The sequence below is a fragment of the Nomascus leucogenys genome, chromosome 9, assembly GCF_006542625.1.
Source record: "Nomascus leucogenys isolate Asia chromosome 9, Asia_NLE_v1, whole genome shotgun sequence".
Lineage (NCBI taxonomy): Eukaryota > Metazoa > Chordata > Mammalia > Primates > Hylobatidae > Nomascus > Nomascus leucogenys.
This window is the reverse complement of record NC_044389.1, coordinates 4,120,435-4,145,757: the sequence shown is the minus strand read 5'-3', so window position 1 is coordinate 4,145,757 and position 25,323 is coordinate 4,120,435. Positions and strand designations below refer to the sequence as shown.

The following is a 25,323-nucleotide window of genomic DNA, read 5'->3' as shown; positions in this document are numbered from 1 at the left end:
TATGATGTCATGGTCATAGATTTTTAATTGATATTATGAAGTGATGCTGTATATTCATGAAGTGCTAAGAAGTAAAGAATCTGCATTTTAAAATCCAAGTAATGAATTAATCATTTCTTTATGCCATGTGTACTGAATTGGCATAATGTTATAACAACTGAAAACACATTTCTGTCTCTTTCCAGGCTCATTTTAGAGAGAATGGTTTTAACCCTATTTTGTTGTTAAATGGAAGGAGGAATGGTTGTTACATTTTATAGATCATTTAAAACTGAGCTTAGTTATATAATGCTTGCAGTAGTCACCTATCATTTTTATTACCCATTTTGTGCACAAGAAATGTTTTGAGTATTTTGAGTTCTTTTTTCAGTGTTTTCTGCTCACATTTCCATGTTAATTCTCCTGCTTCTTCCAAGCAGGGAGAAGTTTAGGTATAATGATGGCTATAAACAATGTCAAAATGGAACATTAAATAGGAGTAGATACCTATTACATATGCTAACCTTGTAGTTGAATTTATCATTTGGTTAAGAGGTAATGTTGATTGGAATGGCTAGTGTGTCCATTTTCAGAAAATTTAAATAATTTTTTTTTTACTTATGAAGTATTCCCTTCCTTGGTTCCTTGAGGCACTGATGAAATGAGGCCTAGTCCTAAGGAACAAAAATAATTAAAATGCTGTATAGTCCATGGTGCAAAACAAAATAAGAAATGTTGACATTGTTTAAAAAACCATAAAGTTGTGCATTTTAAGAAACACAGTACTTTGTAATATTCCCTCTGAAATCAGAAATGTAGTGAAAGTACAGTTTTTCAATCTAGAATGCTATGATTCTTTTTAACTTATAAACTTATAAACACTAGTTTTATAAGTCACGAATTAAATATCTGTAGACGAGTTAGCGATCTTGATTATTTTTACCCTAGAGTTTTATCGTACATGTAAAGTACCTAGTAGTTTCAGTTTATTCTAAAATGGATAAGAAATTGTTATGCATTCTAATTTGACAGCCATCTCATTTTGATACTAAGTTAAATTGCCATGTATTTTCCCTATTATTCATCATACATCTATAGGAAAGAAAAATCAAAGCATGTATTTTTATTAATGGGAATGAAGATTTTAGAAAAGAAATATCAATTTAAAATCTTTACAAATTACAAAACAAAACTAGTGTAAGTACATATATGTGGTTCTCTCTAAATATCTTTGTGAAATGATCTTAAGTTTAGGATGTCATTTTTATAACTAAAGACATTTAAAGCTGATGTTGATTTTAAAATGGGCTTTTCCTTTATTCAAGGATAATTGGTAGGTAAAATAACTGAATTTGGTAACCAGCTCTGGTGATATATGGAATTAGTTGAACATTTATTTTATTTATAAAATATGGTAAATATATTAAATTTATGTTCACTTGTAGTATGTATGTATATGTATTATATTTCCAAATTTCCAAATTTTAAACAAGACTTAAATCTTCTACTTTTTTAAAGACGGAATTGGAAAATATTGAAGTGACACAAGGCATGTCAGCTGAGACAGCAGTAACTTTCCTCAGCCGGCTGATGGCTATGGTTGATGTACTTGTGTTTGCAAGCTCTCTAAATTTTAGTGAGATTGAAGCTGAGAAAAACATGTCTTCTGGAGGTTTAATGCGACAGTGCCTAAGATTAGGTAAGTCTATTAAAACAATAGTGCATGTCAAATAATTACCTACAGAGCAGCTTTATAAAGCACTATGGTACATAAAATATTGATGATAGAAGTTGATGATTATATGATATAGAGATTATCTTGAGATACAGAGATTATTTTTATAATTAATCAGAATTATTAAATTTAAAAAAATTATGCCTTCACATTGGAGATTTCACAGAACTGATCATCTTTAATGGTTCATAGTTTGAAATCAAGAGTGAAATATACTTGGAATTCCTTCAAAATCAATAAGACTAACATTTGTCATTGAAGTGATTTTTAATGCGAATCCATTTATGAATCCAATTTTGGTAAACTAATACTGAGTGTAGTGTCCTGGCCCCACAAATATGTCGGATACACGTAATGCTAGAAGGTTAAAATAAACTATCCTTATCTTACTGTTTCTTGGGGTGAACAAATGTCCCTAATAAACATTGTTATACCCATGTGTTCACCTTTTATCTGTGTGGCAGTGAAACTTTAGCACTGAAACCTCTTAGTAAATCTGAATGAATTCTTTAGATAAGAACCATTTCTACCTCTCTTAAAAGGAACATTTATTTACACTATCTAGACTTTCAAAACAACCAGAAAACTGCTCTTTTTGTACTTGCCTTAGATCATGAGCAGGACATAAGAACTGCAAGGCATGAAATAGGAAGGACGTTCCTAATATGTACTGTTTTCACCCATAACTTTTAAAGATTATGTCAAAAATTCATTTCTGATTCAAGAAAGGAACAAAGACTTGATTTAAGAATGGTGGGATGAAACCTATTTTTTTTGTTTGTTTCATATTATTTATTTAAAGACAGGCAAGCTGAGAGGAATCCTTTTGTATTCATTATAAGAGAAAGATTGACCACATTAAGATCTTTCTGGCAACCAAGAGGTGTGGGTTAACTGACTGTGGGCCGTTAAAGACATTTCCATTGACATATAACAAGAGCTGCCAAATGAACTGTGTGAGAAAGAGATGTATATATTTTTAAAATGGCTCAATATCTCGAAACCTGCATTTATTTGGTTATTCTGTACTTTTATTTTTAAATATGGTCCAAGACTTTACTCCCTATTTCATTTTTATCCTAATACTACTGGCACATTTAGTTGTTTAATCAACCACAGGAAACTTTTATAAGTTAATAATAATAAAACACTTTTATATTACCCCCTGTGCTATTTACTGTTCTAAGCACTTTCTATATATTAATTCAGTTAATCCTCACAACAGCCCTCTAAGGCAGTTACTTTGTTCATCCTCATTTTACATATACAAAAACTGAGGCACAGATAGTTTAAGCAGCTAGTCTAAAACCACACAGCTCCAAACTGGAAAATATAGGATTCAAACTCAGGTGACGGTCTGATTTCAAACTCTGTGCCATTTGTTACTGTACTCTACTGCTTCTTAAAATAAATGAATAAATAAAAACATGTACGTATTGAATGCTTATTGACAAAGCCCAGAGACTTTCCCACCATGAAGGAAGGTGGATCTGGGGACCTGTGAGATTTGAGTATACTGATATACTCTATTATTGCCCGAAATGGGAAGTTGTGCTCAGTAGAGTCGACAAGATAGTCAAATTAAGGGCAGAAGCTTTATTAAACTTTTAAATCAAATATGAATTTTATGTTTAAAAATATTTTATTGATCCATAAATTCAGAACTGTGAAACTCAGAGGGTAACAGAATAAGGAAGGATACATTGGGGGTTTCAGAGCCTCTGGTAATGTTGTATTTCTTCAGCTAGCTGGTGGTATATGGGTATTTTGTTTTATTTTTAACCATATGTATATTTTGTAGGTACTTTCACTACTGTATTTCATAATTTTAAAAATTATTGGTCTAGTTGATTTTAAGATTAATAATTTATGAAGCAAGGGGAAAGAAAGAGAAGAAGAAATAAACTTGCAACTTTTTCCAGGGTATCAAAGTCAACAGTTTATATTAACAATATGTTTTTGAATTTTTAAATAGTTTGTTGTGTTGCTGTGAGAAACTGTTTAGAATGTCGGCAAAGACAGAGAGACAGGGGAAATAAATCTTCCCATGGAAGCAGTAAACCTCAGGAAGTTCCTCAAAGTGTGACTGCTACAGCAGCTTCGAAGGTAAGTAACCTTTTTTTTTTTGGTCAAATCTAATTGACCTGAAAAAAGTCTTTTTTAAGTTGATGAGAACAAAGTGCCATGGTATTGCTCAGTGATAGAGAGCAAGGGTATTGTCCTCAGGCAGCTCTAGGCTGCTTCACAATTTTGTTACCAAGATTACTTAACTTCTCTGAGATTTGTGTGTTTTGGTTATTAAATGAAGTTACTAACAATTTCTACTTGATAAAGTTCTTACAAATATTATAATTAGCACTAAAAACTGTTACTTCTATTTTTAATAGTCATATATTTTCACAGAGTTTAATGTATGAGTAATTCTCCTCTTAAATGGGTAGGCATAATAATCAACAAAAACTCATTGAATGCCCATTCAGTGAATGGAGTATTTTGAAATATACTATTAATTTTGTTTCTAAATTAGCTGTCTTTATCATATGCTTAACTGGCCCTTGGCGTCACATCCAGTTTCATTAACATGCTTTTCGAGGTTCTGTGCCTGGTCCTTGCTTACTTCTCCAGCAGCAGCTCTGAGCCCTTTACCCTTGCTTATGCTGTTTTAGTCATACCATAGACCTCATTAAGTTCATCAAAAGAAGCTATTCCCCCTAACTTCTCAGACTTTTATATGATTTCCTTTCCATAAAGTATTCATCCTTATTTTTTATCCAGCTAAAATCTGTGCAACTACTGGGTTACCTTAAGTGCTACATTTTCTCAGGAAAATGTTTTTTGACACCGTCACTACCACCCCAGTCAGTCTAGGGTTGTTTCTTCTGTTTGTTGTTTTCATAAAATTACATAGGTCTGTTATCACTCATTACGCTTGTAATTATATGTTTAATATTGATACAGTAACTTTTTGCTCAATAAGTCAAGGTATGAAATAGAAGTTCAGTTCATCTTAAAAGTTCTATTGCTTTAAACTTCTGCAGATGGCAAGCAGACTAACCACATATTTATCCTATTCGTTGGTTATTTGCAGTGTTGTAACTTTTTTCTTTTTCACTACTGTCAGAGAACATTTGTAATTTGACTATATATTATTTACTGCTCACAGGACTCCATAGTGCTCTTATTTGCTTGGGAAATTAAATACAAATGGATCATCAGTAATGCCTGATATCATTTATGTAGGCACAGCAGACAGATAGGTACTTGAGGGCAGTGTCTATGTGTTATAGATCCTTGTAACTTCAGAGTAATTTTTTTTTTTTTTTTTGAGACGGAGTCTCGCTCTGTTGCCAGGGTGGAGTGGAGTGGCACGATCTCGGCTCACTGCAACCTCCACCTCCCGGATTCAAGCGATTCTCCTGCCTCAGCCTCCCAAGTAGCTGGGACTACAGATGTGTGCCACCACGCCCAGCTAATTTTTCTATTTTTAGTGGAGACGGGGTTTCACCACATTGGCCAGGATGGTCTAGATCTCTTGACTTCATGATCACTCACCTCGGCCTCCCAAAGTGCTGGGATTACAGGCATGAGCCACCATGCCCGGCCACGTCAGAGTATTATAGCACTATGAGTACTTTGTAAAAAGAGGACAACTCTAGAATCAGACAGTTCTGAGTTTGTATTCTGGCTTTACCACTTAACTGGTTTTGCGACCTGAGAGAAATCTCTTAAATTTCTGTGCCTCCATTTTTTAATCTTTAAAATGGACACAAATCTTAATTTACAGAGTGTTTGTATTAATTAGACAAAAAGTGATAATAGACTGACATGCTTAGATTTCTGGCATGCAGTGAACATTCAGTTATTACTGATTTGTTCCCGTCTAGCAGTTTGCCACTTAATATATTGTCGTGAAATGAATAAATAGTATTTTGAAGGTGACACCTTTGAGATGTAAGCACTTCAAAATAGTAATGTATTTAGTATTTTATAAATATACTAAATAAAGTAGATAATAGAAAGTCCTTAAAGATTTTTATAACTAGTATTTCACTGATTGTAGAATATGGACAGAAAAGCCCAGTGGGAAGGAAATTGGTAGTAACTTATTTGAGCTGATCAGTATTTATCTGGCAAGAACTTTGGCAGTGAAAAATGGGTAAGTAGTGATGAATGTAAAAATACTAGGGGAAGATTTGACATTTCACAACAATGAATGGACCTGAGTGGTGTTTTTTTTTCCCTTCCTGTGTTTATGTGTTTCTTATGTGACATTTTAGGAAGTAAATCGGGTAATTTTTGAATGCAGTGGGAAAGTTTCTTGCAAGTTTCTTGCATGAATCCCATACCTTCATGCAACCTCATTTTTATACTGTATGAAAAGGAACAATTACACAACCTTTTCCTATCATGTTGTCTTTATAAGGATCAAATTAGATTGGGGTAGAGAAATACATTATATAGAAAAGAAAATATTTCTAATCTTAAAATCTGTGTTATAAATTCATTTATGCTGTAAATTATGTATTATTTACTTTAACCATCCTGTAGTAAATATTATTAGTCTGTTATTCAAATGATGTAGCTGAAGTTCAGAGAGGTTAACTTCTCACCGATGGTCATATAGCCAGAAGTTTTGGAATTGTAATGGAAACCAAATACTATCAACCTTTAAATACCACGCTCTTTTTACTATTGTGTGCTGCCAAGGAATCAAAACATTTTAGTTTTGGGCTAGAATATCATGATTGGCATTCATTGAGAAATAGAAGGTACCCTGTTTATTTTTCATTGTTAGAGTAACAAGTGCATACCTATTATGGGCTGGAATTGTATTTTGCTTTATACATACTATCTAATTTAATCCATACAATTTTTAACACACTGTATAAGTGAGAAAGTACTTGATTGAGTTTCAGGGAACCTAGTTCACTTAGTAGTCTTCTATGTGACTACATTACCTGAAATTTGTAGATGTTTTTCCTTCAACTATAAAATGTTTTGTTGGTAACAATCTTTAATGTCTTTCAGCTTTAATGGGCTGTGACTAATTCTTTTTAATCTTAACGTTTCTAACCTTGGATAGACCATGAAATGGTTACACATATAAAATCTCATATAGTAATGTAGTATAATAATCTCATATATTATAAAAGCATGATGGATAAATGAGCCCAGAGACTCAAAGAGATTTGTTAACTAGAGATAGAGAAAGTGAGGCTCAGGAAATCTTCTGAAGTCCAAGATGAATCTTTATTCTACTATAACCTTACCTGCCTTTATGAGTCTACAGTGGTAGCTGTGCCAATAAAGAACAAGAATGCTAGTATGGAAACCATGACATGAGTAGAGAACAGAAAATATGCATTGTAATAGAGGATTATGATCAATAAATGTTAACTCAGAGAGGAGGAGATACATGATGTGACCAGTTTAGCCTGAATTAAGAAGTGATACTTCTATATATTATCTGTAATATATTATCTATTCACAATTCTTTTTATTTTCAAAGACTCCATTGGAAAATGTTCCAGGTAACCTTTCTCCTATTAAGGATCCAGATAGACTTCTTCAGGATGTTGATATCAATCGCCTTCGTGCTGTTGTCTTTCGGGATGTGGTAAGTTATACCTGATTGGTTTCCCTGAAATAAACCTTCTACTGTCATTCGTATGAAATACATTTTATAAGAAAGCTGCTTATGAAAACGACATTCTCTAGTATCTGGGATTGTTGGTTTATTGCATACTTCTCATTATAAAATGGTTGAACCTTAGCTTTCTCTGAAAGCTTATTGATAATGTTACTTTTAAAAAATGGTCTGAAATTTTGATGTAAGTTGCTTGCATACTAAGAATAGGACTAGCTCTGAAAAATTATAATTAACTTTATCTTGTATCAACTACTCCTCTCTTAGTATTCCTTGCTCCATTTCCAGGTACTAAAAATTTGTTATTATTAATGTTCCTTACATTATGGATGAAAGAGATTAGTTTGTTAGGTGTTACTGACAATTACTTTTGGAGGAGGGGCAATTAAAGAATAATCTGCATTTTAAAAAGTACAGGTATCTATGGGAATTTGAGTTAGAAAGATAGCTTAATAAAGCTAAAGGGAAAAGATAAGTTAAAGAGGTTTCATGGACCCCTCCAATCTTATGATCAATTACTCCAGGCAAATAAAAATAAGATTGGCCTTTTCAGAAATTGCATAGAAACATATATGGTGTTTCACATCAGATTCAATGCTGACAGCATCTCTTAACGTAGGTATTATAAACCAGCCACTTTGAATTCTGTTTTCCTTGTTTTAGTTGATGATTCTTATTTAGTTGTTGATTCTATATGAAATGTAGAAGAAAGTTTATATTTTAAATTTATATTTAACAGTAAATTGAATGGCATGCTTTGTACTTTAGAAAATGATTAAAATATATTTAGGTTATGTAAAATAATGCTATATGTTAGGAATGTACAATAGAAAACTCGTCACTCTGTTCAATATATATTAGTTATAAAATGCTAGGAAAATTCCAAACATACCAACAGAAAAATAGACAATGGACACAAGGCAACAAACATGATAAAAATTCAGTATCCCTAGTAGTCAACAGAATGCAGATTAACACAAGAGTGAGAGATTTTTCAATATTAAATAAACTAAAAATTTTAAAATGATAATACCTAGCATTGTCTGGGTGCAGTGAAACTTGCTCTGTCAAATATCACTGGTGTTTGAGCTTTCAAATAGCTCTTTGCCAATATGGTTAAAACTCTTAGAAGTCTTGATGTCCCAATGAACCACAAGAACCCAGTGGTTCTATAACTTAATGTTTTCATCAGAGATATCTACAGGAAATTTGGCAACATTATAAATATCCAGTAATAGAATTTTGGCCTAAAAAATCTTGGCCTAGTCATTCAGCAGTGACCTATTCAGCCTTTAAGCACTTATTTTTGAAGGAAATTTAATGACAAGGGAAAATGATGATGATATATTTTAAGAGAAAGCAACAGCATGTAGAAGTACTTATATTACACAAGTATTACATATGTATACTGATTGTATGTACATACATATGTGCATCTTTATTTTTAAAACAAGACTGAAAAAATATACCAGTATTCCACCAGTGATTATCTCTAGGTAAACAGATTTTATTTTTTTCTTTATCCTTTTATGCTTTTTTGTAGTTTTAAATTTTTTATAATAAACCTATATTGTTTTTGTAATTAATAAATAATGAAGGTATTTTTTTAAAAGGGAGACTACGTTAAAGTATAAAAACCGCAATGTAAGAACTCACCGTAATCTAAACTCTAACCTAGACTTGGAAAGAAGATAACATTCTTACTGACAGTTGAACCATTTAGAAATGCGAATAGTCATCATGAAAAAATGTGTTGTGGAAAGGATTTTTTTAATGGATGAATGATTAAAAACGTGGAGCACATCTTCATCTCCAAAGGCACACTCAGACGTGACATATAACATACCGAAGGAGTTTCTATTAAGGGTGACATGGTGTTTAAATTGTTAGTAAATTTTGAATTAGGTTATATGGTAGATGATGATCATTTCCCTTAAATTCATGGATATTTTATAAATATGTTGGATAACCCAGCAGTGGTTGTATCTGTGAAATATGGTGATGAAAAGAGAATGCTTTGGAAAGATCTGGGTTTGAATTCTGACTCTACCTTATACCAGTTGTGTGGTCTCAGTCTTAACTTTTTCTTAACCCTTAACTGGAAGCTTAGGATAATATGTATTTAGTGCTTGATACATAATATAAACCCAATTAACACAAGTTATATTACCTTGATGTTGTTTGGAAGGTACACCATGGCAACACTTAAAGCAGACCAGAGAAACATTATACAGCTCATGTCTTCTCAGTAATAAAATACCTGAGCAAGTCAATTAATTTGTATAAAAATTTAGTCATTCCCCAGATGTTTAGCCTCTATGTATACTGAGCTTCATTTCCAAAGACAGAACTGGGAATAAGAAGCACAATTGACTAGGAGATCTGGGTTTAAAAAAAAAAAAAAAAGCCAACTCTTGTCATGCCATATATAAAGGAGGTTTTCGTGTAGCTATGACAGCAGTTTAGTGTCTGTTATTTACAGCTCTGCCACTGTGTAGTTGGCATTCATTCATTCATTCCACACATATTTGTTGAATGCCTTCTGATTGCCTGGTACTGAGTTTCTAGTGTTAGAAATAGAAGTATTATGGGATATTATGGTCTGTCACAGCTTGAGCAATGTGTGAATCCGTTCTTGGTTGGTATCTTTTCTTAATCTGATTGTGCTTCATTTTCCTTTGTAATAACTGCTTAGGCATTTGATTTCTTCAGTTCTCTCTGTGTTTATCGTATCATCATCGTAATGCAAGGAATATGCATTTTAAACAGTTTGTAAGACAAAGTATCTCTAGAAAAGCTATAACCCACAATGTATGAAATAGTAAATTAAGAATAATTTGGAACAGATTTTATGTATTTTGGTCATTTTCCCCATTAGCCAGACTGTTTCACAATATTAAATCATCAGTAAATATGTCTTACTTGCTTTTTGCCTGCAAATGCACATAAATTATGAATCTTGTTTGCATTGTGCTTAGATGAAGTAAAGTGCCTGTTAATCGAGTTAGTAGAATTTATTGCTTGTTTGTTTTCCTTATTTCTTATTCTGCCTATTATCTGTGGGCCACAGTAACTGCTTTCAGTTTTGGTTTGAAAGTATCAGTTTTACCTAGCTTATAAAAGAAGCTTAATAAAGATTTACATTTTATTCCTTAGATATACTCTAGTATATTAGAGGTCATATAATTTAGACTTGATACTTATTATTTCCCTGAAGGAAGTTTATCTAGGCTTTTTGAATAGAGCTCTCAAGGTTACATGCAACTTGTTATATTTTTGGAAAGCATACTTATTTTAAAGTTATCTCTCTACCGTACCACAACCATTGTTTTAACTGTCATCGCTTTCTGACTTGGCCAGTTTGTTTCAGACCTTTTACCATTTGCTGTTCTCCTCTGGAAAAACTCCATTTTATCTTTGAGTTTGGAAATGAGGAGCCTGAAATATTGGCAGTGTTTTAGAGGTCATTTTTCCTGTGCAGAATAATGGACTATTATTTATTTTAAAAAATGTTTTATTTCCATAGGTTTTTGGGAAACAGTAGTATTTGAATACATGAGTAAGTTCTTTAGTGGCAATTTGTGAGACTTTGATGCACCCATCAGCTGATCAATATACACTGACCCCAATTTGTAGTCTTTTATCCCTCACCCACTTCCCACACTTTTCCCTCCTAGTCCCCAAAGTCCATTGTATCATTCTTATGCCTTTACATCATAGCTTAGCTTCCACTTATGAGTGAGAATGGTGCTTCATTTTCCTTTGTAATAACTGCTTAGGCATTTGATTTCTTCACTTCTCTCTGTGTTTATCGTATCATCATCATAATGCAAGGAATATGCATTTTAAACAGTTTGTAAGACAAAGTATCTCTAGAAAAGCTATAACCCACAATGTATGAAATAGTAGATTAAGAATAATTCGGAACAGATTTTATGTATTTTGGTCATTTTCCCCATTAGCCAGACTGTTTCACAATATTAAATCATCAGTAAATATGTCTTATTTTCTAAGAAATCACTTAGAATAATAGTCTCCAATCCCATCTAGGTTGCTGCGAATGCCATTATTCCATTACTTTTTGTGACTGAGTAGCACGACATAGTATATATATATATATACCACAGTTTCTTTATCCACTCATGGATTGATGGGCATTTGTGCTGGTTCCACATTTTTGCAATTGAAAATTGGGCTGCTATAAACATGCATGTGCAAGTATCTTTTTCATATACTGACTTCTTTTCCTCTGGGTAAATACCCAGTAGTGGGATTCTGGGATCAAATGATAATTCTTTTAGTTCTTTAAGGAATCTCCACACTGTTTTCCACAGTGGTTGTACTAGTTTACGTTCCCACCAGCAGTGTAGAAGTGTTTCCTTTTCACCACATCTATGCTAATAACTATTATTTTTTGATTATGGCCATTCTTGTGAGAGTAAGGTGGTATCACATTGTGGTTTTGATTTGCTTTCCCTGATAATTAGTGATGTTGAGCATTTTTCATATATTTGTTGGCCATTTGTATATCTTCTTTTGAGAATTGTCTGTTTATGTCTTTAGCCCACTTTTGGATGAGTGTGTGTTTTTTTTTTTTTGGGCTGATTTCTTTGAGTTCCTAGTAGATTGTGGCTATTAGTTCTTTGTCAGATGAATAGATTGTGAAGAATTTCTCCCACTCTGTGAGTTGTCTGTTTATTCTGCTAACTGACCTTTTTGCTGTGCAGAAGCTCTTTGGTTTAATTAAGTCCCGCCTATTTATCTTTGTTTTTGTTGCATTTGCTTTTGGGTTCTTGGTCATGAAATCTTTGCCTAAGCCAATGTCTAGAAGGGTTTGTCAAATGTTACCTGTTGATACGATCAAAGATTGAACTAGCTTTTTCTTATGCTGCCATAATCATACTTCTGGCTCATATTGAGCTTATGTAAATTCATGTTTTATGCTCCCCCATTGTTTATTTCTCCTCTATTTTGTATTCATATAGTCTCTTGTTCCAGTTACGCTAGGATTTTAAATGTATTTCAGTTGTAGTTTTATCCTATTAATTTTATTCAGTTATAGTATATAAAACCCTTGATTTTTTAAAAATCCAGGACATTAAATTATTCTTTTCAACTTTGTGCCATCTACGTATTTTATAAGCACACATACTATGTTGTTATGTAAGTAGTAGATAATAATGGTCAAAAATGGACAAAGAATAAAATTTTAATATTCTAGTTTTTGGAAATTACATTCCAATCTATAGATGATATATTTTAGGAGTTTTATATTTATAGTTAAATAATACTTATTAAATAAAAATATATATTTAGCAGGTTTTCATAAAAGTTACATATCATATTTTGCCTCCATAAAGATAATAATATAGCAGTTTCTAGTGCTTTAAGAACTTATACTTCAAAAAGTTTGAGTGTTAAAACTGTCTTTTCATTTTTCATAGGATGATAGCAAACAAGCACAGTTCTTAGCTCTGGCTGTTGTTTACTTCATTTCGGTTCTGATGGTTTCCAAGTATCGTGACATATTAGAACCCCAGAGAGAGACTACAAGAACTGGAAGCCAACCAGGTAGAAACATCAGGCAAGAAATAAATTCACCAACAAGTACAGGTACTTAACATTGTATAATTATTTGAATTTTCACCATGATGTATCTCCTTTTTTTCACCTTTACATCTAGATTTAAACTGGACCTCTTCATAATCACCTCAAATGTTTATGAATGGTTGGTATGGAAATGCTAATTTAGTATTCCTTAATTCAACAAAAATGTATGAGTGGTATTTTTATATAGTTGCTACATTCTCATTTTACCAGTATAGCTTTGGTTTCAGTGTTTCTCATTTATTAATACAAATCATTAATTTATACCACTGTTTAGTATGCAAGTAACTCATATATTTTTAAATATATTACTTTTGCAACCTTTATAAACATGAAAGTAGAAAGTCATTATAGAGTTGTTCAATGCCAAGGATAAGCCAAAATACAAATCTTTGTAGCCAAGCTCACAAGTTGGATTTTTTTCTTTTTTAGCTGTATACAGTTAATTCAGTATCTAAATATTCTGTCAGTGATTTATTATCAATCATGTGTTCTAAACTTTATACCAAAGTGGCCTCAACTAAAATCAAAGACTTGTGGAAAGTTAACATGGACAACAATGAACCACCTTGGGTCATGCTGCCTTTTTCATTTGCAGAAAATGCTCATGTTGCAGCAGTTCTTGCATTACTAGCTTTGCCCACTCTGCTTGAACAGCATAAACACAGTTTCTGGCAACTAACATTTTAATATTGGACACCTTCTATCATTATCATTTCCTTCCAGGTGTTTATATCAAGGTTGTTTCTCTATTGTTTGCAGTGAAACCTTGATAACCTAATGGTTATTTCATGTACCACTGGATTAATTTGTAGTTGAAATTTTCTTTCCTAAATAAATGCATATGATTTATAAATAAAATGGATATTTTAAAAAGTGAGTAGAAATTAGTGGTCAAATCTCTGCATCTTGTTTTTCATGAGCATATTCTATTTCATATACCTTTTATTGATGTCATGGAGATATGGATTATGTTTTAGCTGCAGTATTTTGCTGTTGCATGATACATGTACTTTTAACACATAAACATGAGAATATTTCATTATAATGTACTTTTGCTTTTAATTTTATTCTTCGAATTAAACATCATCCTACCATTCCAGTTCTTGTTTTTTCACCTTTTAAAACACTAAGACATATCATCTTCTTTTTCTTCATTTTTAACGCTTTTATATCCATTATATGTACAAAAAGTAATAGTATAGTGAACCTTCTAGTTCTCATTTTCTTGTGTATTTGTATGTCTTTGTGTATGTTGCTAGAATTACTCTACTTAACAAGTGTATTATTTTCTTTCTCTTAATACATAATCTCTTTTCTTCAGAGATGCATTTGTTATTGCTAGTATTGTTTGCATGTTGCAGTAATATAGAATTGTCATGGATCTTCAGTGGACCATGTGGCAGGTTGTTACATGCTGGCTCAAATTTGATTCCATGATTTTCTCCACAGTTGTGGTCATACCATCTATCCCTCATCCAAGTTTGAACCATGGATTCCTTGCCAAGTTAATTCCTGAGCAGAGCTTTGGCCACTCATTTTACAAAGGTAATATTGACCTCATCTCCTGACCTGTTTGGGTATTCTTATTTCATGAATTGTTTTAAAATAAATATTCATGATATAATTGTTTATAAACAAGTATATACCTCAGGTTTCATGGAGATATGATACGTTGTATTTATACCTAGCTATTGAGAGCAAAGTATAGCTTTTATATTTGTATTTTATTACATTTCTTTAAGTATCATCTATAAATTAAGGATACCTAATTATATGTATATTAATATGCATAGTGGTAGCACTCAGGAGAGATCTCAGGAGAGTCACAGTTCAGTAGTGGGACTAAATGAGCCTAATATAAAGGCTACTCTAGAATGAACCTTAAAAACATGCCTTGAAAGCATCAAACTGATCTATACGTTATTTAACTTCCAGTTAGAACAAAGCCCCAACACTGTTTAAAGAAATGCGAAAAGTCCTTACCAAAAACCATAAAACTAAATGTTAGACATCCAACAAAAATTATTAAACATGCAAAGAAGGAGAAAAATGTGATGCATAAGCAAAAGAAAAAAAATCAGTGAATAGAAACAGATTTTGAGACACCAGAAATGGCAGAACTATCAGATACAGACATTATAGAAGCCATTACATGTATATTCAAGATGTTTTTCAATGTAATGGAAAAAGTTAACATATTGAGGAGAGAAATGGAAGATATAAAGAAAAAAATGACAATTTTAGAGATGAAAAATACAATAGCCAAAATGATAATATGTCTGTGTAGGAGTAACATAAGATTACTGACTTCAGAACAAAGGATTATAATAGGTAGAATTCTGTGATAGCTCCAAGATTTTCCTGTGTACGCACTCTGCAAAATTTCTGGGATGGTAAATATGATGGTGTTTACTCCTGTGATTAGGTTATGCTGTATGGCACATTGGCCTTTAAGAAATGGTGATTATCCAGGTGGGCTTGACCTAATCGCATGAGCTCTGTAAAAGAAAAGAGTTTCCTCCTCCGGTCACAGAACAGGAAGTCCGAGAGACTTGAAATGTGAGAGAGATTTGACATGAAGGAGGATCTTTATTGCTTAGATGGAGGAGCAAGGACCTGAGAAAACCACATAGCTAATAGCACTCACCAGCTGACAGCCAGCAAGAAAGTGGGGACTTTAGTCCTACAGCAGGAAGGAACTGAATTCTGCCAATAATTGAATTAGTTTTGAAGAGGACCCTGAGCTCCAGGTGATACAATACTTCAGCATATTCCATAACTGGCTAATCATATGGAACAGCAACTTTTGGAACAAATAAAGCTAGCAAAATATTTTTGTGACAACTTGATGAATGTACAAATATTATTTTTTATAAATGTGCAACCTTTGAACAGCATGATGAAATGAAGGGAAAAATATTTTTTTCAACTTCACTCCTGGCTGACAAACACATCTAGCTCTAAACTGTGCAAACCAAAAAAAAGGATGAGATTGTCAGCAAACATCACCTGGAGTTTGTCTGGTGGGGTGTGTTCCAAAGGCTCTGCTATGGAAAGTATCCGGGTGTATCTGCCCAGATTAAGGAGCCTATATCAGAATATTAATGCACATTGTCAAGAAAGTCTTGCTATGAAAATAGTGTCAGTTAAACTGAAAATAGTTTCAGTTACACTGAACAGTGGTGTTAGTAGCATAATAACATTTTGAATTACTTTAAGGCCAATGTGGTAAACTTGCTATTATTCTTTATATTATGTGATATTATGGCAGATTATCATAACTGTTACTGCATGCTGTAGTGCAGCGGTTATTGGGGGAAAATGTCTGTCAAATATTTTTCATGAACTCAATTCTTCCAAATGGGGAAAGATATTTTTTCACGATAGATATGATCAAAGAGCACAAACAAAAGTTAAAATCTTAGAGGTACACAATTTCTATGATATGTTTCACAATTTAATAATAATTATCGGCCCAGCTCAGAGGTGCATGCCTGTAATCCCAGCACTTTGGGAGGCCGAGGAGAGAGGATAGCTTGAGACCAGGAGTTTGAGACAAGGCTGGGCAATGTAGTGAGACCCCATCTATACAAAAAATTAAAAAAATAACCAGGCATGGTGGCATGTGCCTGTAGTCCTAGCTACTCAGGAGGCTGAGGTGGGAAGATTGCTTAAGCCCAGGAAGTTTAGGTTCCTGTGAGCCGCGATTGTGCCTACTGTACTCCAGCCTGAACAACAGAGCAAGACCCTTTTTCAAAGAAAAAAATTATTAAGTATTCTGATCTTTAGGAATGATCTGATTTTGTTCATCTTTCAAGTTATCACCTGTCATTTTATGGATTGGGCAGACTATTTTATATTTTATTTTCCAGCAATAGAAGATTCACAGATAGCAAATTCATGGATCTGGAATCCATTTCTGTCATTGAAATATAACTTATATCTGATTATAACTATACAAAATGTAGAAGAGTTTTCATTCCATCAACTTACCTGTGTGACACTACTTTCTCCTCTTTGAGTGTTATTGACAGAAAACAAAAACAATTTAAGTATTTATTATTCCCCTGAGTTGCTTTATTGCCAGTTCACCTTAGATTAGATAAATTAACAAACAAAAAGCTCATTGTCAACATCATAAACTTTATTTATAATCGCAGTGTTTGTTCAAAATATTCATGTAGGCATTTGGGAGGTGAGGATCACTCTTTACCTAATTTTTTTGTTTAGTTCTGATGTGTAATGAAGAAAAGTTACAAGTGTAATAGTAGTTGTCTAAATTAATCACCAGTTCACTTTCGGTGAACAACACAGGCCATTTTTATAATTGTATTCTTTTTCTTTGTGCTATTTTTGTCTGATTGATACGTAATTTTATGTCTGCCTAATCAAATAACAAAAACAGTTGTGCTTTTGTGTAGTTTTAAAATTTTTTATTTTTTCAGTAATTTACTACAATTAGTAAATAAAATTTTATATTTTATTTTCTAAACATGTCAGCGAATGATGGATTGAGGACGTAAAAGTACATTTTCACAAATAGTTTGGGAAACCCTTTTCTGGACTACTCTTCAGCTCCTTCATACCCCACTCCCTTCTTTCAGCTCCTTTTTGAGACTTTAAGAAAACTCTGAATTAGCTCTCTTGTCTCTCTTTTTAAATTTTGATGTAATCCCTTAGTTCAGACTCAAATGCCTTCTTGAAGTATTGCCATAGTTTCTTAATTGGACTCTTAGTTTCTAAGCTTTCTCTTGGTTTATTACTGACAATTTTGGAAATAACACTAATATATAATACAATATAGTAACATAGTATAATTTATGTACCATTTTAATATAATAAATATTTTATAATATATAATAACTATAATAAAGTAATTTTTCTTCCTAAAATTCTCAAAAGCCTCCATGTAATTTTGGGGACAAAGTTAAAATGCCTTAACATGGCAAAACTATTCTAATTCTGACTTGCCTCAATTACAATAATCATCTCCAAAGTAAGTTCCTTACTTCTCTTACTGATCGTTATTCTTTTATTTTTACAGTTTTGCTGCCAATTTCATTGTTTTAAAAGATAAAGCAGATTATGTCCTTTCTTGACATAAAATTTCTAGTAGTATTTAGGTAACATTTCACAAGGGCCGTAGATAAGATGACTATTGACTACGTTTCCAACTTTATCTCATGCTATTCTTTCTTTTGCTCACTGTGAAACCGTCAGACTACCTTCTAGTTTTTTAATCATGCCAAGCATTTTCATGCTTCAGGATGTTTGTATTTTGTTTCTGGCTTTTGGCTCTTTTCCCTGTTTTCTGTGTGACTGGTACCTACTCATTCTTCAGGTCACCTCCTCCGAGAGACCTTCCCTGACTCCTGTAACTGAGTGCTTCCTTTCCATTATTATTTTTTCTCATATCATCTTGTTTTATTTCCTTTCTTCTATTCAATGCTTTGTTTAATCATTTATTAGAATGTATGCTTCAAGAGGGTAATCATAACTAACTTTATTTTAGTTTAGGTATTTATGGTGTACAATGTGATATACTGATATTTGTATGCATTAGGGAATGATTAAGTCAAGCTAATTAATGTCTTCATCACTTCACATATCATTTTTTGTGTGTGGTAAGAATGTTTAAAGTTTATTCTCAGCAGTTTTCAAGTACTGATACATTATTAACTATAGTCACCATGCTGGAAAATAGATCACCAGCATTTATTCCGTCTCTGTAACTGAAACATTGGTCCTTTTGATGAACATCTTCCCAGTCCCTAGTAACCACCATTCTACTCATTACTTCTGTGAGTTCAACTTTTTAAGATTCCCTATATAAGTAAAATTATACCTATATTTGTCTTTTTATGTCTGACTTAATTTAATGCACTGTCCTCCAGATTCATCCATGTTGTCATAAATGACAGGAGTTTCTTTTTTATGGCTGAATAGTGTTCCATTGTGTATATACATTTTATTTATTCATTCATCTGTTTGTCAGTAGACACTTGATTCCATATCTTGACTATTGTGAATAATGCTGCAGTGAACATCGGGGTGCACATACCTCTTTCAAATACTGATTTCATATCACTTGGATATATACCCTGAAGTGGAATTGTTGAATCGTGTGGTAGTTCTATTTTTAATTGTTTGAAGAATCTCAATACCATTTTCCATAATAGCTGTCCTAATTTTCATTCCCATCAACAGTGTACAAGGTTTCCCTTTTCTTTACATCTTCTCCAACACTTATATTTTACTTTTTTTTTTTTTTTGGTTTTTTTTTTTTGTGATGGAGTCTCACTTTGTCACCCTGGCTTGAGTGCAGTGGTGCGATCCTGGCTCACTGCAACCTCCGCCTCCTGGGTTCAAGTGATTGTACCACCTCAGCCTCCTGAGTAGCTTGGATTACAGGCACGCCCCACCATGCTGGGCTAACTTTGGTATTTTTAGTAGAGACGAGGTTTCACCATCTTGGCCAGGCTAGGCTCGAACTCCTCACCCCAAGTGATCCACCTGCCTATGCCTCCCAAAGTGCTGTGATGACAGTTGTGAGCCACTGCGCCTGGCCACATTTTCAATAATAGCCATCCAGTGTGAGGTGATATTTCCTTGCGGTTTTAATTTGCATTCTTTTAATAATTAGTGAAGTTGAGCATTTTTTATATTCCTGTTAGCTGTTTGTCTTCTTTTGAGAAATGTCTATTCAAGTTACTTGCCTATACTTTAATTGGGTTATTTGTTTTGTTGCTCTTGAGCTGAGTTCCTTATATATTTTGGATATTAAACCTTTATCAGATATATAATTATATATGTTGGCATTTTATTATTAGTGTTATTGGTTGCCTCTATTGCATTATTAAAGTGCATGATACATTTTAATAGGATTTATGTTTTTCCTTTGAGAAGAAAAGGAAAAAGTAAAAACAAGCTAGGGCAAGAGAAAAGCAAAATACGTATATATGAATATATTGTAAGTTCTAGTCGATAATTTATTTAAAATATAAAATTATAACTACATTAAAATTTGAGTTCTAAACACTTCTTTTAAGTGGGACTTTGGGAAGAGCAAAGTAAGAACCTCCAAAATACTGCTTCTCTAAAAGAGCAATGAGAACACTGGCAAAAACTGTCAAAATCAATTTTTTCGGTTCTTTGGAAAGCAATCAGAGGCTTGCAACAACACAGAGGGTGTTAATTCAAGAAAAACTCTAGACCTTTATAAGAACAGCAAGATTTAGAGTGATTTAACTCACCCCATTGCCATCTACCTTTCCTCAGCTCTGTGGTAGCTTTGAAAAGCAGAGGCCAGACACCAGCGGTGGTTTTGAAAACCAGTAGCCTAGCAGCCACTGAGGATAGGAGTGGGAGTAGGTTAGGTTTGGAATTCCTTAGAAAGTCTCGACCTCAGAGCATTATAACTATTTGAACTGTATAGAATCTTCCTGGAAAAACTCCATTCACAGGGCTTATTATTATTTGACCTAATCTAGAGCTTGTTTAGTGAGAAAAGCCTGTTTCCAAGATATTTGTTGAAAATAATCAGCATTTTTTAAAAATGTTGCAACTGCCCGAAGTAACAGTGCCAGTTGGGGCCAACAAGAACCTTGCCTAAAAGCCTAAACAGATGTGAGAATGAGATATCCATATTCCCGGGGCTGTCCTCAGGCCCAGGGAAGGCCTGAGAAGGCCTCAGTCTCTCACCTTTGGCTGACCTTGAGGCCCAGCACAAGAAGGAAGCACAGGCTAAGAAAGAGTTTTAAACCATGGGAACATTGCAAGCCTACCCAAACACACACACACAGAGCCTGTGGCAAAGGGTGGAAAATTTATTGGTTCAAGACATTTAAGACAATGTCTGTGCAATCATTAGCTGACCACTAGGTTAACTGAGCAGAGACTTAAGTGGCTACAGATGATGGAAAACAGATTTTACAGAATTAGTTCAGGAAAATGAATAAACAGAACAAGAACAAACTGTAGATGGGGTCAGATTTCCATGATTGCCACATTACGTTATTTAAAATATCCAGTTTACAACAAAAAGAATTATGAGACAAGCAAAGAAATAGGTAAGTATGGTCAATACACAGGGGGAACAAAGCAGTTGATATAAAATGCCCCTGAGGGAGCCCAGATATAGTACTTACTAGATAGACACTTTAAACCAGCTATTTTACATATGCTCAAGTAATTACAGGAAGCATTTTCTAAAGAACTAAAGGTATAAGAGTGATATCTCACCAAAAGGAGGATATCAATAAAGATATATGTAATAAAGAACCAAATAGAAATTCTGGAGTTGAAAATCGTAATAACTGAAATGAAAAATTCACTTAGAGGGGTTCAGCAGAAGATCTGAGCTGGCGGGAAAAGAATCAGCAATGTGAAGATAGCTCAATTGTGTTTATCCTATGCTGGGGAACAGAACAAAGAAAGAATGAAGAAAACTGAATAGAGCCTCACAGACTTTTGTGACACTATTAAGTTGAACCAACATATGTATACTGGGAGTCCCAGAGGAAAGAAGAGAAAAAGAAAGGAGCAGAAAGAAAATTTGAAGAAATATTGGACTGAAAACTCCCTACAGTTGATGAAAATCATTAATATATATGTCTAAAAAGTTCAATGCACTCCAAGTAGGATAAACTCACAGAGACCCACATATTGACACAGCGTAGTCAAAACATCAATTAGAAGATTTTCTTGGCTCTTAATTTTCATTTTGTCTCTTATGGGCATATAATTTAGTAATAATATTTAATTCCTGAAGTTGTATTCTTTTCATACACTTAGTGTGGCAAGCAAACAAAATAAATCATATATAAATAATTGCAAATAATTCATTGCAGTATTTTTGTTTAAAATGAACTTTAATGAGGATTTAAAATCTTTTTGTGTATTTTTTTCTCTTTGGAGTTAAGATATTTAATTAATTTTGCATTTATGGATTTAATATAAACAAAATGTATAAGTTACATACAGCTTTTTATGTTTTATTTTAAATTGCAGTGATTTAGTTTGCTTATATTATTATTTGAAGTGCCAAAGCTTAATATAATTTTTAGTGCTATACTAACAAGGTGCTGTATGTTTCTTTCATGATATTCCTTATTTACAGAGTTTGGAAAATGGCAATTTCAGTAACTTAATATGTAAGACATTGAAATTCTTCATAAATCATGGTAAAACAGGATTTTTGGAGGAAGGAATGTGATGCGTGAAGTCACCGTGTAAATATCATGTCATTTGCTGAAGTTGTCCTCATATTTTTCTCAAAATGTATTAGATGAACTCATTATAGTCAATGAAAAACAGTAAGAAAAAGAGACATCTGGCATCCAAATGCCTGTTTCTGACAAGGTTAAGATCACTCTGGCTAGTAATGTTTCTGCTCTGTATACTGACATTGCCTGTTGCTACAGAAACTGATAAGAGCTATTGAAAACTTACATGCCTGTGATTAATATAACCTACACAGATGCAATCATTTATAGTTTCTCTGCAGTTCATACCTAACTTCCTATTTAAATCATGGATTAAATCCTCAAAGTACTTTAGTGTCACAAAGAGGTATTCTGGAAACATAAGTTATCTAAGTTGAAGTTTATAGTATCAGCTGAGAGCATGTTCTGTTAAAGATGTAAATGCATACTGAGAAATATGTAGGATTTTTGACTACTGATCTGTTTTTTATTGCTATTATAAAATATCCTATTGGCATTTAGTTTTATTTCTATGTAATATCACAGCATGTATGCTTTACAAAACATATTTATTTGAATAAAAGTCATTGAAATATCAAAATTACTACCTTTTTGAAATCATTCTTTTATCAGCCTCAATAAAATAAAATTGAGATGGTTTTAGTACTATGTAAATATTTTGATGAGTTATTTGAAAATATTCTAATATTTGATTTCTAGAAACTTTTAATTGTGTTTTATAATCTAGAGATCAACATTTATATTGAAGTTTCAAGTATCTAGTTAGAAAGTTAAAGATTTTAATGTCCATTTGACCCAGCCATCCCATTACTGGGTATATACCCAAAGGACTATAAATCATGCTGCTATAAAGACACATGCACACGTATGTTTATTGCGGCACTATTCACAATAGCAAAGAGTTGGAACCAACCCAAATGTCCAACAACGATAGACTGGATTAAGAAAATGTGGCACATATACACCATGGAATACTATGCAGCCATAAAAAACGATGAGTTCATGTTCTTTGTAGGGACATGGATGAAACTGGAAAACATCATTCTCAGTAAACTATCGCAAGGACAAAAAACCAAACACCGCATGTTCTCACTCATAGGTGGGAATTGAACAATGAGAACTCATGGACACAGGAAGGGGAACATCACACTCTGGGGACTGTTGTGGGGTTGGGGGAGGGGGGAGGGACAGCATTAGGAGATATACCTAATGCTAAATGACGAGTTAATGGCTGCCGGAAATCAACATGGCACATGGATACATATGTAACAAACCTGCACATTGTGCACATGTACCCTAAAATCTAAAGTATAATAAAAAAAAAAAGATTTTAATGTCCATTGTAAGTCAAATAGTTGAGCAGAAAAGCAAAATATTTTGTAGTTGGTGGCAAAAGTCTTTTGATTTGGTAGCTTGTGAACACCAAATCAGGTTTTATTTCCTTAGATATTTTGTTTGCTAGTGAAATGCTTATATTCCAGTCTAATATAACTTGAGAAGTTTAAACTTTTTGTATAGCTGTTAATGTAACATGTCATATATAATGATACTTAGACATTATATTAATGGAAAGTCAAAACACTAGAACATATCTGTAAATTAACTAAATTCACACTAAGTGTTAGATATGATTGTATGACTTTTGATAATTAAACTCTATAAAAATTAGCCCATGCTAGTAACCATGACACTGTTTTGTTTTTGTTGTTTTTAAAGTTTTTGTTTCTGCATTTATATTTTCTGTCCTCTTGTCACTATAACTATTTAAACTATTTAAATCTCTCCTGATACTTTGCTGCAATTGTTTTCTCTCAAAAAATGTACAATCCATAGATGCAAATGTATGTTAAAATATATTCAGTGGTATCTCTAATAGTGAAAATAACTGCCTCAGTCATCTTATCTTCTCATTCTAGATTTGTGGGTTATTTTATCAACTTCCAAAATTTTGGCTATTGCCTCAGTTTGAATGATCCCAAAATGTACGGCTATTCTTCTTTTGACCTACAGATATAAATATCTTAGAGACTCTGTAGACTAAAAGCGATTCAAAATTTAGTTAATTATTCTCCTGAAGAAATCTCATTTTCTTCCTTTCTCAGTTAGTGACATATTACCACTCTTTTTCTTAGCCTAGATATTTCAGAAATATCCTTAGTCTTCTCCTCCTTCTCATTTCTAGGGTTACTATGGTAATTTAAGTCTTAGTCTTCTCTGACAAGATTTTATTAAAAATGCCAAACTGTTGTCTTTACTTCTTACCTGTTTCCTTCTCTAGTCCTTTGCCTACTATTATTGACATTGTCTTCTCAAATGCAGTTATTTTAATTTTTAATCTTGGAAGCAGTAAAGAATCTACCCTGATTTTCACATTGGTCATCCAATGTGAATGTTTGAATATTATTATCATATTCCACAGATTAATCTATTCTTTCAGTCTATCATCTTTGACCAAACTAACAAATAAACAAAATTTAAACCTATTCAATAAATATGAGGAAAACTATCATATAACATTGCATTGTGATAAATGCATATTTTAAGTCAGTTTAAATTAGTATTTGATATTAGGAATATTGAATAATATGAAGATATTATTTATTCCTAATTTAATGTATAGATTTGATATAATTTGACTCAAAAGAAAAGGGGGAGAAAAAAATGGGAGATTTTCTTTCAAAACCTGGCAACATTTTTCTGATGCTTATCCTAGAAAAAGTATTATAAATTCACACCCTCAGGAAATTTGAATGGTATGCGATTAGTCTAAATTCAAGCAATTAAAAAAACTAAGACAACACCCAAGAATTGAGTCTGTTACTGACAAAATCCCTTCATACTGTTTTTAATTTTTTAGTATGTATGTACAAAACTTTCAGCAAGCTGTGATCCCACCCAACAATTCTATCATCAGAACAACACTTCTTTGTGTTTTTACTAGCGATTTCACAAAAGATTTTGTCAGATGTCTTGCTGACATCAAGGTAGCCTATTTTCCTGTTGGGCAGTTTCCTGGCTTCTTGTCCTAACAACCTTTGAATTCAAAGAAACAAGCAAATAATAACAACAAAATCTAAGAGAAGTTATATAGAATTTACTGATTTTCAATTTTTAGGAGATCTTTGAAA

General features: G+C 32.8%; 1 protein-coding gene across 4 annotated transcripts in view; it reads left to right on the top strand.

Annotated features, from left to right (window-relative positions):
• NBEA (neurobeachin) overlaps window positions 1–25,323 on the top strand; it is a 723,704-nt gene that overhangs the window by 235,746 nt on the left and 462,635 nt on the right. For all 4 annotated transcript variants that reach the window (XM_030818536.1, XM_030818537.1, XM_030818538.1 and 1 more), the window contains 5 exons: window positions 1,498–1,678; window positions 3,690–3,820; window positions 7,224–7,331; window positions 12,806–12,974; window positions 14,421–14,516. In XM_030818536.1, coding sequence (XP_030674396.1) covers window positions 1,498–1,678; window positions 3,690–3,820; window positions 7,224–7,331; window positions 12,806–12,974; window positions 14,421–14,516 — 685 coding nt within the window. The remainder of the gene's footprint in view (window positions 1–1,497; window positions 1,679–3,689; window positions 3,821–7,223; window positions 7,332–12,805; window positions 12,975–14,420; window positions 14,517–25,323) is intronic.